Consider the following 15,625-nt stretch of genomic DNA (forward strand, 5'->3'; position numbering starts at 1 on the left):
AGGATCGGCGGGAAGTGATGGCGACGGGGATGTCCCCAAGCGACACAATGTTTTTCAGGTTGGAGGACTGGTACTTGGTTTGTACTTCTAGCAAAAAGTCACCATTTGCAAGTTCTGATACTTTGTATCTAGGCTCAGGTTTTTAGTGAGACACCTTGACACAATGAAAGGGGAGATTTTTCGAGCAGGTTTTTCAAGTTCCTCGCTATGTACAACGTGAAACTTTGGGAACGTCTTTTTCGTTCTCACAAAAAAGTGGCTCGTAGCATCGATCTGCCCTCTTTTGATTGGAGGGCGATCACTTGTTTGGGAGAAAGAATAGATGAAAGAGTGTTTTTTTCCATAGTTGTGCCTGCCACCCATCATAGAGCCCAACAAGGGGGCGGGACAGGAACTTGCCAGAAGTCCCGCCCATGCCAGCAGTACACCACTACTATAACCAAATATGGGCAACTCAGAGTAGCTACTCCACACAAGTTTAACTCTCACCGCCAAAAAAAAAGAAAAAACAAGAAATGAGGTCAATAAGTACTATTTTCTGGGCGAGTTGGTTCATATTAGCAAAAGGATAAACTTGTTCAATAAGTAGAAGAAGAAAGGCGTGACGACAGGACAGAGTGCAATAGTCCTGCCATTTCACTTGCGCTCTGTCCTGTCGTCATGCCTTTCTTCTTCTACTTATTGCGCAAGTTTATTTCCTTTTGCTAATAAGAAATGAGGAGGAGACAGGACAGTGCCGAGAAAAGAGATAGGAAAGTGAAAGATGAAGGGGAGGACAGGAAAAGGCGACTGCTGATTTCCCCCGGGTGGGTCAGCCGGGATTCTATGGGAAGCGTGGACCAAAGTGGTGTGTTGCTTCCGCCGAAGAGCCTTAAAGGTCCGAACACTTGGCATCGGCTCAACCACCAGGTTCCCTTATCCCCAGACACGGCGATGCCACACACGGCTAAACGTGGGTGCTCAGGGTCCATGGTGTCGCACAGTACACACAAACATTTGCTTTAACAGGTGCCCTCTGCGGGGAGATGGATGGTTGAGGTGATAATTAAACCTTGCAGGATCTTTGGGTGATAAGTAAGACAGGCTACCCTTAGGCCACGCGAGCGTATTCCTTTCAGCTTGGTTAGAGTGGGCTTTATGGGTATAGGTAAGTATGGCGAGTGGTCTTTCACATAATTGGGTAGCTTACAAGTGTACACTATTGAATATGTATCTGATAATAAAGACACAAATTAAGGGGTTAGGTGTTAGTAGTAGCAAAGTTGATTCACAGGAACGAGGATCTGCAGAAAAGAGCTATAAAAACTATTGTGTCGTAGCTTTAAATGCGGTGCTTGTGTATCCCACAACTGTTATTAGCGCATGAAGTTTTCAGGTGCTGTGCGGTTTTTCCTGACTGCTGTCAGGTGGAGTTACTTGCTGAAATAATACTTAAGGCTTGCTTTCTTCTTGCGTGCATTTCTGCTTTTTGGTGCATAAAGAAGGTATTCTAAGTGGTGGCAGGAATTTATGCACTAAAATCATTCTTACATGCTCTATATCAACCATTGCCCTGCCCATAACAGAATCAAGGAATACTTGCTCTGTCCCAGGTGCCGACCACCCTAAAGGATGTTAAGTTCCATAATCTTTCATACTGGTGATACTACAGAAAGCGTAGTATCCCTTGACTGTAGTTGCAGCCTAGTGGTTTGAACATTTGGGGGCCAATTGTCAGTGGTGTTGGGTACTCATTGGTAAAACAGTGGGTGCTTGCTTTCCTGGCGCTGAGCTTATCTTGTGTGAAATACTTTCCAAGGCCTTGTCACCTTTCCCATATTGCAATGAGCTGTATAAGTACCACAATACTATAATTACTGGAATGTATGACGGCCTCTCACTTTAGGCTGTGTAGTATATGCGGCCTCTCACTTTAGGCTGTAAAGAAATTTTGTATTGTTTTGTATATTGTACTTTTCAGCTTTCCTTATCTTCAAGGCTTCATGTACAGTGCATGTATAAAGATAACATCGAAAGTACTGAAAGCAAATGGTACACCAATTGTTAGTCAACGACGAGCTGTTGAAAGCTGCAAGGAATGTGTTACGTGAGTAGCAGGTCTCTTAGAGTGTGTATGTTTTGCCAAAATAAAGGACAGAAGCTATACTGCAGCCTGCTAGAAAAATCATGCATACAAGACACACTAACTGCAAGCCATACGCTCATCTAAACAAGCCATCATGTTTAGTTTTCCGATGATATGCAACAAGAATATCGAAAAGCAAATTCCATGCTTTACTCCTCCCGTATTTATGCCTGTATTCAGGTGAGGTTCATTTGAGCATGCCTTTGAGTCAGGAGTGTAGAGAGTGAATGTTAGACATTTGCACGTTGGACATAAGACACTGCTGGAGGAGCACACATGGGGAAGACAAAGCGAATACATATCATACAGTATTATCACCTAGTATTAATGAATCTTTGCCAGAGCATCACCACCCGTTTGCATTGCTGTCTCTCCTAAAAATAATGAGCTGTGGGCCACATCAACCTTGCAATTCTAGCCTCTTTGTCTAATACTTTGTACATGTTTCTGCTTTTCTTGTGTTGCTGTTACTACTTAGTTCTGGTGTCCGTAAAGTCACGCTTGTTTTCCCCTTTAGCTCCCTTGCTTCACCCAGAGACAGGTCTGGGCTTTGTGTGATATGCGCACTAGTTAATGTGTGCACGAATGCTGCATTACAATGACAATTGTTTCAAGAAAATGGCTTCCGTACTGCATCTAGCTCATTGTATTTTCTCATATTCACTCTCATATCTGTTCCTTCACTTCCCAAACGTCATATAGTATATGTTAAGGCATGTTTCTCTAGCCGACCTCTTCACCCTTCTGATCCTCTGAGGAATTTGCTGCATTGAAAGAAACTGCCAGATGCAATTGCAAATGCAAAACTGGTAAACAGCAAAAGAACTAGGCTATGCCTGACAAATTTTGTTTCATTTGTTACAGTGTGATGTAATATGTGTACCTGCTTCAGGCAAGCAGTGTTGCTACCTTTATAAAATGCTTTAGGTGAATGCAACATGCTCAGAAACCAGGGAGAATTACTGACAGCGTCTTTTTATTTTAACGAGGTAATCAATATATGCCGCAACAGAGCAACACACTCTGCAGTGAAATGTACACACAGCATGCTAATCAGGTATGTCTAATTCAGGACACATTAATGACATCATTGTGAAAGCTAACCTGTTGCTGTAGGTGGGCATCTGGCTATGCTTGTTTTATTGCATTTTCGTTGCTGCCAGAAAATCACATGTACCTCATTATTTTGCTTTAGCTTCAGTAGTTTGTGATGAAATTCGCAGTCACATTTCCTGTGCAGCTACTTGCAAACGTCTCCGTGCAATGACTCAATAATTATATAGGCGCTTGGCTCTCTAACCCGCAGTACATGCGTAACCCAGCCACGACAATTGAACTTCGATAGAATTAGTACGATGCTAAAGGCGGTCCAATGTCAGTGCAGGTTAAGATCCCTGAGCTCTCTGCTACGCGTACATGTTTCCATATAGTACTTCGATGGAGTATACCTTGCGCTCACACTGCACCACTCCACCGGACTGATACCCGCACGTATACGTCACTGAAGCCAAGATGTAGATTTTAAGCTGTAGCAGACTTGCTGATATAATGGAAATGGTACCCTGCCGCAGGCAGTTTCCAATGGCAGCGATACCTTGAGAATACCTTACGTTGCCGTCGGACAGATGTGTCTTTTCTCTAGTGGCAACTGCAGCCGGAAAATCTGTCGAGCACTTCCATCTCAGTATTCGTAAACAAATTCTTTAAGCGCACTAGCTGACAAGTGAATGTGCAAAGCTGCCATCAATCTTTATGAATATTTTGGTCCAGTTCCTGATCCTTGCCAATTTTTCTGTGCGACGACCGGCTGTTTGTGGGGTTTGCGTCGAGTATCGCTGTTCGCTCAGCCTATAGTCACTATAACTCAGCTCAGCCGCTGCTGGACGTCTACAGCATGTGTACTATGATGCGCTGTGATCACAACCACCGCGACTACATGTAATAGATAGTACAGTACAACCGCAACGTATATGTGCGTATCTCCTCACCTCTTCAGCCTTGACCCTGCCGGGTGGCGCGGTGGTTACGGCGCTCGGCTACTGTTCCCAAGGATACGGGATCGAATCCCGGCCTCGGCAGTCGCTTTTCGATGAAGGCGAAAAGCAAGGCACCTGTGTGCTGTGCGATGTCAGTGCATGTTAAAGAACCCCAGGTGGTCGAAATTTCCGGAGTCCTCCACTACGCCGTCTCTCACAGCCCGAGTCGCTTTGGGACGTTAAACCCCACAAAAATCAAAACCTCTTCAGCCTTGCCCTGCCGCACGACACGTGTGCGGCGTAAGCACAGTTTGCACCGACCCTACAGCTTCTCGGCATCAAAGCGTTGGCATTTTTGTAATCGGCACCAAGTAGCAGACGACGGTGTTATTTTTTGTGACTTTTTTTCTTGTTTTCAAATTTCGTAATCAATTTTTGCGTATACGTGTTTTTGCCCCACCCCAATTTACACTGCACAGGTACATCACAAGGAGACCGGAAAGGTGAATTTCGAGGATGGGGCCCTAATGGTGTGCCACTGCCCTGAAGCTCACCCTCACTCCGTCCAGTTTTGCTCTGCTTGTCCACCTATTAACACATGGCCATGAAACTCACGCACAGCACAAATGCGTCATCCGTGCACACTGGGTTTCCGCACATTACGGGCACCGAGGGCAAAGGACGAGCCGATGAACTTGCGACCACTGTACAACTCCCAGTCACGAGCCTCTCGCCCTGCAGGACATGATCCAACACCATTTCCAACAGCACGACCCGGACCAACGCATCGCGCAAAGTGAGCGCATCCGTGGCAGATCGCTGCAATGCGCAATGATCCTTTGTGTGTGTACTGAATGTGTGTGACCCGGAGAACGACAGATGTAACACTGAATAGTGACTAGCAACATGTGTGGTGGATGTGGTGCAGTTAAAACATTCCAACACTTGCTCCTTCACTGTACTGCGTTCCCCAAACAGTGTCGTGAAATGATAGCGGTCTACAGAGCGCTAGTCTAATCCCAAGACAATCTCATGGTGCCCCTGTGGCCACAAGCCAGTGCGCGTACCCGTGAGCGAACTCAGGTGAACCTGTGTATCCCTACAGCAGACAGGCTTGACATTCAGTCTGTTCTCGCAGTGACGGGACGCTCAGTTTGTGGTGCTTCGAATGCTCACGGTCGTCGTCATCGCACCGGTTGTTATGTGCAGTGTACCACACGCGTTTTCTTCTACCTCGTCACCCTCAACACAGCCAGGAGGAGTTCGTCTTCACTAATGAGGGAAGAGAGATGCGAGGGGGGGGGGGGGGCGATGCAGCTTCTTTTTGCTTGCGCACCCAATGCTGTGTGCGCTACGCCACCAGTGGAGGCCTGCCCTTGTGATGAGCTGTGCAGTGCTAAGAGGATCGCAGGCGGGTGTCATGCTCTTCATTGACTTTTTTCCACCACAGCCCTGCCTCTTTTGTTTCCGCCACTGCAGCTCATAGCGCGATGACGGATGCTGTGGCTGCACAAATCGTTCCCTTTGTCATTGTAATTATTTTCAGTAAAACCACTTGATGGTGGTGAAAATTGAGTTTCCATTTCACGAATAGGTTTTTTATTTTCTGTTTAAGTTGGTTTGGGGAAAAAAAAATGCGAGGCATTGACCTCACTTTTCGGCAGACACCGCTTAATTTGTGCATTGGTCATAGGAAAGTAAAAGCACAGTATCTCGCACGGGTCTCTGTGGACACTATTTGCGCTGTAAGGGAAGGTGAAACCGCCTCAATTACAGGCTCCCATTTTTCTTACCACGTTCCGAACACTTCCGACTAAAGCCAGGTCGAAAATGGGGCACAGCAACGGCTGTTCAAGCAAAATGATCTGCATATGCTCTTGCATAAACTGCCACAGTCTCGAACCCCCTTCACCTGGCAAGTAGCCGCAGTTTGCCATTCCTGCTATATATGCTATAGTTGACATGATAATTGAAGCTGTCATATCGAAAACTCAGATAAGTGTGACCCTCTCTCAAGGGGGAACAATATAGAAAAACACTCACTACTCCAGAGAAGTGAAACCACCCAATTGTTCCCCACAGAAACTCCCTAGTCTCCAAGGTGCACAGTCGTCGTAACCTGCCCATATGACAAAATTGCAGGCCATGAACAGGGTAAGGCCATCCAGTTTCCTACATTACACGATCGGGTCATCTGCCATCATAATGGGCACTCACCTTGCTCCCTAGGCACAGCTGGATGGTGTGGTGTCCTGGCTGCAGGTCCTCAGCAGAGTAGATCGCAAGGCCAGTTTCCATGAGCCACAGTAGCACGACTTGCCTGCCCTGCATGAGGCCACACCTTCATGCTCAAACTGGACTGCCTCCTTCTCTTCCTTGCATGGAAAGCAAAAACTTTGCAGCACTGTCACCCAATCTTAACCAAGGGAACTGATATGGCGGTTATTGTGTTATCCATTTTTATCAGCATGCAGCGGTGGAACTGGCGACTGGCTTCTAGTAGCAGCTTTTGTAGCAGAGGAAATCGCAGTCTGTAGCAGAAATTTTAAGTTTTGTAGAAGGAAAAATTGCATTTTGTAGCAAATATTTGAGCTTTTGAAGCAGAAAAAAAACTCTTTGTAGCAAAATTTCAAACCTCGAGACGCTTAAATAAAGAAGGCTTGTTTTATTTCTGGAACCCAATCACTCAGATATTTATAATGACCATAGCCATGCAAAAACAAGCTTCAAGCTCAAATGCAGTCGAAAGGGCTATTCTTTTCTTAAAAAGCCCCAAATTAAGCAAACAGGTGGGCTTTGCTATAACAAAGCCGTTTTTATTCAAGGGGAAGGCATGACGAGATATGCAACTACACTATAAACACTGTAGCCTTGGAAAGAAGGTAGCTAGCTGTCTTAATATAAAATCTCTGTAGAAATTCAGAACTGCCACTTCTTAAAACTGCAACTTTAAGGCCCTATTTCTTCTCTTGCCTTCATGATTCCAGCTTGGACAGTGCCGCTGTGACCTTTCCTGTCCATTCTCCATAAGACCTTGTCCACTCTCAATGCCTGCAAAATTTTTAGGCTTGATGCCTTTTGAGAAAAGCAGCTCAGCCTTGGTGCTCATATTCCTGGCCAGCCTGAACTCTTCCTGTATCTTTTCCTAATTCTGACCTCTTTTCTGAGTGTCCTTATCCTGCACATCACAGTAATGTCGAGACGCCTTTTTCCATCAAGACCCGTGCCGATTGGAGGGAGAGGGGGAAGAATATTTTTGCGGGTCCTGGGTGGAGTTTTTGTTTTTTTTTCCCTCAAGAGACGCGCGCTGCTGGCGCTGCTCAGTCAAAAGTCGCGATGCGCGGGGATGTAGAGTGAGCGCCGATTCTGTGCGTTCGCAATTTTTTGTTTTCGTTCTTTTTCTTCCGGTGGTTTGGCGGAGTGGCTGGTTAATCCAAACGACGCAGAACTTTGAGTCGTGATTCTGCTTCTTCGCAGCGCACTGCAGGGATTGTGCGTATGCTTTCCTCATTGTAATGAAAACGTCCAAGGGTACTTACTGACCGTATGCGGAGCTGCAAATATATTCAGTTACCTGCGCATGAGTTATTTGCACACACTCGCGCCCACACACATATTTTGTTGTGGCGGAAAAGGAATAACTGTCAAGACTGAGATGATCTTCTAAAGTGCGCATAAATGTTAACGTTTGGAATTAAACTGCGAAATTATACAAGATGTTCCACTCAAGGGGTCGAACTTATGGTATAAAAGCGGCCAACAGAGTCCAGTGCACGCGCACGCACAGAAGCAGTCAAATCCTTAGGACTCCCTCCGCTACCACTCAGCAGCTGCTGTCGCAGCTCATACCCGACTGGTACGAAAGAAAAAGAAGGAAGCAAGCATGCATACTGCTCTGGCTGTGCTTTGCTGAGGAAAGTTCCAAATTGTCACTCGCTTGAAAATGCGCCTTCTGCATTGGCCAGCCTGCTCGCACATCCTTTGCACACACACACACAAATTAAGCGAGCGCCCAAGGCAGCTCGGAGCCGTCAAGCATTAGAACGTGCTCCGACCCCTTCGACAGCCAGCCTGCCAGCACCTCCTTTAAGCCTTCCCACGCATTGGACTTGAGAGATATCTTGCAGCCCTCTCTCACTCCCTCCCAGTAGGTCTAAATAAAAAAAATTAAAAGAAAAACACCGGCAGGAGACGCAGAACTGACATAGACAAACGTCAATTTTGTGTCACATGACTGTCCGCACAGGGCCTGCAAAAATATTATTCCACCTTGCACAGTACTGCGAGCATATGTCAGTTTTGGTTCTGTGACAGTTCGGTTTCGCTGTCGGCAGTGTTATTCAGCAACTTTTGGCGCAGGTATGGTGCAGAAGTAGGTGGTACAGAAGTTCCACCACTGAGCATGCTAATTTCTTGACATGTCAATATTTAGATCTATTCAGTGTACATTCAAAACGTGATTTACCAAAATTCGATTTAGCGAAGATATCCTGATTCTCCCTCAGACATCCATAGGGTCCAATGCTTTGACTAACTCAAACTAACAAAGCCAATTTTCTTAAATATCCCAAATTATCGAACCTCTCTTCGAAAAATGAAGATGAAAAGTTACATTTTGAACAAATTTGTACAGAACATCGAAATATTTATTGTTTCTGAGCCAACGGTATTATCGCAGAGCGCCTTCATCCCACTTTTTCCAAACTGGGTAGTGTAAAATGAGAATTATAACTTGGACCGAATTCGCCAGATAGCGGGTGAAGTGGTGGTTGCCCTTTATCTCCTATGGCAGTCTTCTGGAACACAAAATGGGACGAAAGATGTGCTACATGCACTATGAACTTGAGAGAAATCAGTGCCGTTGTTGCATATGGCGCACGCAAGCAAATATTGCCTACTTTTTTTTCTTGGAGATAAATTTGCAGTCCCCCAAGGTTCTTGTTAAGCAAGAATTTTTGTTGTTTCTTTTCATATGTTCTAGTGGCGTTGGTTGTTTTCGCGGCACACAATTTAATTTTCGCCGCAATTATTCTGCAGTGGCTTTCTGAATGCCGCTACACTGTGCCCTCGAATGCATTGAACTGAATGACCGAGAAATGCCTCACTCGATTTTACGAAGTTCCCAATGCAAAGAAGTAATTCATGGCTCCACTCAACTTAGTTAAATGGAGTTATAACTGTGCTTAATATGCTGATATGCAACTGATTTGCTTTTATTTAGTTTCTTGTTCCCCAATTGCTCCTATTTGTGTCTCCTACCCATTAGTGATGAGGTTCCAACACTAATTACTCTGGGACCTCTTGTTGAATATAGTACTCAAACAGTTTCCTTACGCGCAAGTACCATATACGAAGTAATAAAGTTGCCTCTTTTCTTTTTTTGCTCTAACTAGGCCAAGACAAAGCTCTATGACTCCAGCTAGAAACTGACTGGTCCTCCAGGTTGCTGACTGGAAAACACAGGGTTCAATTCAGTTAGAAACCAAATGAATGGGAATAATTTCTGTTAGGAAGACAATTAGAAGGTAACTAATTCTATTGGTACACATTTAGCTATAGTATATAGCCAGCTTCCCAGAATGCACAAAATCGCAAGCACTTACAGCAGTCAGTGTATGATGACCTTTGTTTCAGTGTGGAGTTACAAGTTTTTCTCAAAATAATTTACTACCCATATGATATTCATCAACTGTTGCAAACTACTTTCTAGATACGCCATTCCACACCCCCCATATGCAGTTATTCATTTCTGCATGCAAATGCACTCCTTCAAAAACATCAAACAAGAGCTTCCCAATTTCTGAAACAATAAAGACAACAGCATGGTCCAATGGTGCCACTCGTATAAATCATGCTATGTTTACACCTTTCCAATGGGCAAGAAAAATGCCTAAACGCCTCCCCTCTGGACTGCTGTAAACCGGTTCCACTGCTGCTGCCATCGTGCTAGCGTCAAATGTACAAAGCAGTCTAGCAAATAACAAGGTGAAGCCGGCTTATTGAAAAGGTGCATATCCAAATAAAAACACTGTGCATGAACAGCACTTCGTATTATTGGCACTCAAAAACGTAGTTTTGCATCTGAAACACTTGAGTCATTTTTATTAATCACACAAACATCACTGATAAACTATCAACTATGCAGTACGAAAAACAATGCTCCTCCAATGCCCATTAGGACATGGTTTCTACTGACATGCAGTGGAGGTAGAGTGGCACATATTGCTCGTTGTTTGGTTTGCATGTGCTCACCTAAATGATGAAGTACATGTTTACTTCAAAAAAGGCCTTCAGAGTAGTACATAAACTTTATATGGATACTTCAAAGATTTAAAAGATGTGTTTGTTCAAACATACATCAAATATTGATAGCACCCAGTAGCAGCATCTATATTACCATGCACAATATGCACACTAGACATGCCCGCTTATGCTGCCTAGCAGAGCTTAGGCAGGGCAAGTTCTCTGGCCTTCGCAGCCCACTTCCAGATACAAGGCCTCAGTCAGCTCCAAGAATATTAGTAATGCGGGCTAATGGTTTTCTGCAATTCATTTGCAACTAAAACGCTACCAAAAACTTCACCCCTTCTCACATAATAATACACAGGAGTGGCTACTACCAAAAGGCTTCTGGATGAGCAATACTTGGAGTGGCTCATGTGAGCTGAAAAATGCTTTGCTTGTTTTCTTTGCAGTAGCTGCTAACAACCGCAGCACAATAAATGTCACTTAATTTGTAACAATGCACCCAGCATCACCTACTGCACGGCACAGTGCAACCTTTTGTAATTGAAGATGCATATGCATATGTTCTATCATTATGTCACTTTGTTGTCATGTGTTTTTGGCAAAATTTGGCACTGTGTTAGAGATGGCCTGTCAAGGCATGCATCTCAGCAAAAAATTTGGACACTCAAGTCTGGTCTTCAGATTATGACCCAAGAGTAGTGGCATAGCTAGAAATATTTTTCAGAGTGTGTTATACACCATCAGTTAAAAAAAAAAATAGCAAAAAAAGAGGCTGAAAGGAGGGGAACGGGATGATACAGCAGTCTAAAAATTTTGAGGGTGTTCTAACAATGAAAAGTTACCCGACAGCGTTAACAGCTCCCAAATGGAGCTCCCACTGCAGATCCTCATTAGCATACATGCACTTTGCTGTCTGCTTTATTACTAATCCCTTAATATGTGCCTCTGTTATCTCACCCCTAATCATTAGCACCCAGTCGTCAGATACCACATTATGTGAAAGACCACCTGGCAGCTACAAAGCCCCACTTTAACCAAGCCACAGGAATGTGCTTCCATGGCCTATGTAGCATGTCTCAGTCAATCAAAACAGGTTAACGTAAGAAACAGGACAGAATTAAGAGAGGAACACAAGACAATGGTGAGTGCTGTTTTGCAGTAGCCTGTTTTGATCTAATATGCACCGACTAGCCCAGCAAACAAGTTTTACTTCGCATATCTCACTCGATATCCAAGGGTTTGATTCGCTTCTCATCTTGCCATCTCAAAGCAGCAACCCGAGTTGCCAGCTCCTGCCAATTCGGCCATGTAGTGTGGCCACATGATGCCACACAATCCACCGGCCATGCCAGCTACCACTTACCAAAGGCATGCTCGAGACTCTTCACTCTCAACGCCACCAAAGTCGATGCCAGTTTTTCTAGAGAATGGGGCCTTTAAAGTGTTCCCATTGGAGACATTTGTATGTATACACAAGCTGCCAGTTGTACTCCTAAACCTGCACACCTGTACAGTAGATTGGATTTTAGATGTTCTCAGTGGCTGTTCCAAGTACAGGGCTCTTAACCAAGACTCACCTTAAATTCTAACACTATAATTAGGTGTATATATTATAGGAATTAAAATTCTGCCTTCACAGACATGCACTCTGCAAGTAAACCCAATACACCATGGTGCCCTCAATCAAAATTAGCAGTAACATCACCATTGTGTGCTTTGATCAGATTAAGAAGAGCTATCTGCAAATATGATCCAACCGTTCATTTGCTGAACAAGTGGAATGGCTACAATGCACTGACCGTTGTTGTACTTTTTTTTTTTAATTGTGCTTGCACTGCTGACACTCGGAAAGAAAACTGACTAAATTGTATGAATTAATAGTCTATTGCGAAAAAAAAAAAAAAAAAACGCCACCAAAACGGCGTTGGCTTCTCCCAGCAGGCTTTTTAGCCAGTGGACCAGCAAATCAAATACTAAAAACATTCCTGAAACACAACAAAAAAAAATTACGACGTGCATGTGCACATGGGATCTGTACCACAGCCTTGCAGTAGCTGCTCTTCGATTTTTCAGGTGTTCTTCGCCTTTTTAGGTGCACACATGCACGCCATTCTTTATTTGCACGAAAAATTATTTTGCTATAAATATGTTATGTAATGATGAATCACCTCAGTGAAGTAACACTTTTTTTTTTTTTTTTTTTTTTTTTTTTTTTTTTTTTTTTTTTTTTTTTGACGGGGAACTAGCTGTGCTAGCTGCTTCACTGCTCCGATATGCGGAAAAGGTTTGCGGTAATAGAGGACAGCACCGAAGGCCAGCACCCGTGTCTCATTTGTGTTCATTCCAGGCTGCCGTCATCATGCGTGTGTATCCCACTGGTCCCTTATCGACACGTCTTATTTCTGTTTTGGTCTGCCTCGACTAGGCCTCTTGTTGTTCAGATACTTACGGTGGAAGAGAAAAATTACAGTATCCGCCACGACACAGCCGCATAGCACCGTTTCCGTTGCGGCGAGCAACACAGCTTAGTTCAAGCGCCGCGAAGGGAGAACGCACAGATTTTTCAGGCTAGAAACAAGATGCCTGACAAAGAAAGTTACAACCGGCGAATGTCTGCGCACGTTAACAGCATAAATGACTTTTAAAAAGACTAGTACACAGTATTATAAGAAGCCAATAAAACTTCTAAGATGCTTCATAAGCATGGTTTGCAAGTATATGGCGTTGTCCTCGTTAGTATAGTGGTCAGTATCCCCGCCTGTCACGCGGGAGACCGGGGTTCGATTCCCCGACGGGGAGTAATTTTTTTTTGTTTGTTTGTTTACTTACAGATTCCAAGATCATCCTACAGGTCTTGCTGATTTCCATGTGTTCCCTGATAAAGCTTGCCAGAAGGCTCGCCGCTGCTGCATTGCCACCGGTGTGGCGGCCGTTCACTCCGTTGCCCACAGTGGAAATGTTGACACGCGTTGTAAACACCGCTGAGGATGCCGCAGCCGCTTTCTTTCCCATTACGACACCGCAGCTACCACACTGCAGCTTTTCAGCGTCTCTTTTTACAGCTTCGGCGAGCAGACTGTCATGGATGAGAAAGTGTCGCGCAGACGTGAACAGTTCGTCTGCCTTCGGCGAAAGAACGTCGGGTACTCCACCTTCTGTGCCTGCATGCCTGTGGCAAAACCAGTCACCGGCTGACTCTTTCCAATCATCCGACGGCAGCGGTAAAACTCTGCGGAAGATCTTGCTTACACTCGTTATCTGAGCAGAACAGTTGGTGCACATAAACCGGTATGCTTCACCAGGTATCAGCCCATGCTCTGGATTCAAATGGAAATCTGCACTAGATTCCAGTCCCGAGTAGTTTTCGTTCAAGCGGACGATGAACGTCACCTCGCAGCAGGGCAGAGCCTCCAATCCCCTTCGCTTTCTGACCACGCTGCTCGTCGAGGGAGACGTAAGAGTCTTGGTTTCGAACCTGTAGCCGTCGGGAAAGATCAGCTCAACCATCGCGTTTTCCATGCCGCCGCCGACGGGTCTCCTCCTACGCATTGTCAGCCTGATGCAGGACGCGGAGCAGTCGACATTGACAGTGCTGACATCACCGTTCCACAAAAATAGCTGCACCTTGCAAACATTCAGTACGGGTCGTACCTCTATCCAACAGTCCATGGTGTAGCGTTCAGAGATGACCGGGTTCCAAGCGCAAATTCGAATCCACGTAATATACAGTGCGTCCACGTGCGAATTCAAGTCGCGAGCCGCTCCGCGCACAGCCGCTTTGCGCGTAACCCAAGGCCGATGCAAACGCCTTAAAACCGACCGGCGCGACATCTGCATGACAGGAGAGCAAATCACCTTGAGGCATGCTTGGAAAAAACGCAAGGCGGGAGTTTCGATTATCCTGAGCAGACTAGTGTCAACGCAGGGTAGTTCTTGCTAGCGCACTGATCCGGTTTTATAAGACAGCACGTTGGTGCACGGGCAGTGCACGTTTGGTAAGGCTGGGATTGACACTTAAAGAGTGATCGACTTAATGAATGAAGTAGTTAATTGAAATAACCGAAACTGAAAAAGCTGATACAGCATATCAATGCCTTCGAACTCCCAAGTGACACTAGCAATCTGGGCTAACTAAGAAGTTATTAGTGAGTTAGTTTGCTATCTAATTACCGCATGAGGCGACAATTCGCGGCGACACGCTGCGCGATCGCATCGCGCGACGGACTGAGGTAGGGAGCAACGTTGCGCCGGCTCAGGACCGCCAAAACATTGCCGCTCGTCGCTGTCGCTAAGTTCTAGGTTTTTAGAAAATGTCGCGTGTCTCCCGGAAACAGCTCGCGAGGCAGCCAATCGCAGAAGGCTTTGGGGTGCTCCGCTTCCGTTCTGGCTTCTTTTTTTTTCTTTTTTGCGGATGAAGTTTGTTTTTCTAGTTTGGTTTGGGAGAAGAACCTGGTGCCTGCAGTCGCTCCCTTCGTCTGATCCGTGTATTATGAGCACATCGAGACAGTTCAGTAAAAGAAGAAAAGTATTGAGGGACTCTGGTAAAAGCTTGGAAGAGTAGTAAAAGAAAGAAAAAAAATTGGCTACTGTGGCTAGATATTGTTAATTTACGAAAGGAGCCGGAGAAAGTCACCGCTTGCAATGCAAATCGGCATCGCAGTGTAGTAGCGCAGCACAGCGCTGTGACCCTTAAAAATGCGATGCGTTACACGAAATTTCATCAGTGTTTTATCGTACGTACTTCATGCTGTTTAGTGTTAAAAATGGGATATAGCGTGATTGCACTCCCCTTGACTGAACGACGAAGCGGCGGTAACAGAGAAACGCTGAAAACGCGCCTCTCATATTTTGCTGAGCCCCTTAGCTCCGTGCGATGTGCACCAGCGGCAACAACAGGCGGCGGCGTCGCGCGGCGGATCGGGCTTGTCGCCTCATGCGGATACCGCTTAAATTACATTCACCCCGGCCACGGTGCAGCGGGCAGCGCCGCTGCGATCAAGCCGGTGCCCGATAAAGCTAAAGCACGGCCTCAAAGTGTTGCACTATCGTCTGAGCCTTACAAGATGGCAGGCACCTCGCTCAGCGCCCCGTGACGTAGAAGGCAGGAATGCTTTTCTATGATGAATATGCGTTTTTTGAAGGCCACTTTCTCGGAAATTATGGCCGATTATAGGAGAAAAATATTTTTACCGAGTTGTGGTGCGCTGCTATGGAGGCGCCACTGCTCCGGAACAAGTAAAGTCCCTTGGAACAAGTGGCGCCACATCCTGCGCGG

General features: G+C 45.5%; 1 protein-coding gene and 1 non-coding gene across 2 annotated transcripts in view; one reads left to right on the forward strand and one right to left on the reverse strand.

Moving 5' to 3' along the window:
- Positions 1–14,145, reverse strand: part of LOC146183155 (E3 ubiquitin-protein ligase E3D-like) — a 29,275-nt gene extending 15,130 nt beyond the window's left edge. The window contains exons 1-2 of the mRNA XM_084609056.1: positions 13,180–14,145; positions 6,319–6,426 (exon numbers count right to left, since the gene is read on the reverse strand). Of these exons, the coding sequence (XP_084465182.1) occupies positions 6,319–6,426; positions 13,180–14,019 (948 nt within the window). The 5' untranslated portion in view covers positions 14,020–14,145. The remainder of the gene's footprint in view (positions 1–6,318; positions 6,427–13,179) is intronic.
- On the forward strand, positions 13,078–13,149 carry TRNAD-GUC (transfer RNA aspartic acid (anticodon GUC)). The gene has a single exon. It is a non-coding gene; the product is annotated as a tRNA-Asp (tRNA).
- Positions 14,146–15,625: the final 1,480 nt, after the last annotated feature.

This window comes from Amblyomma maculatum, chromosome 7 (assembly GCF_055883805.1).
Source record: "Amblyomma maculatum isolate TAMU_Amacu chromosome 7, ASM5588380v1, whole genome shotgun sequence".
In the NCBI taxonomy this organism is placed as follows: Eukaryota; Metazoa; Arthropoda; class Arachnida; order Ixodida; family Ixodidae; genus Amblyomma; species Amblyomma maculatum.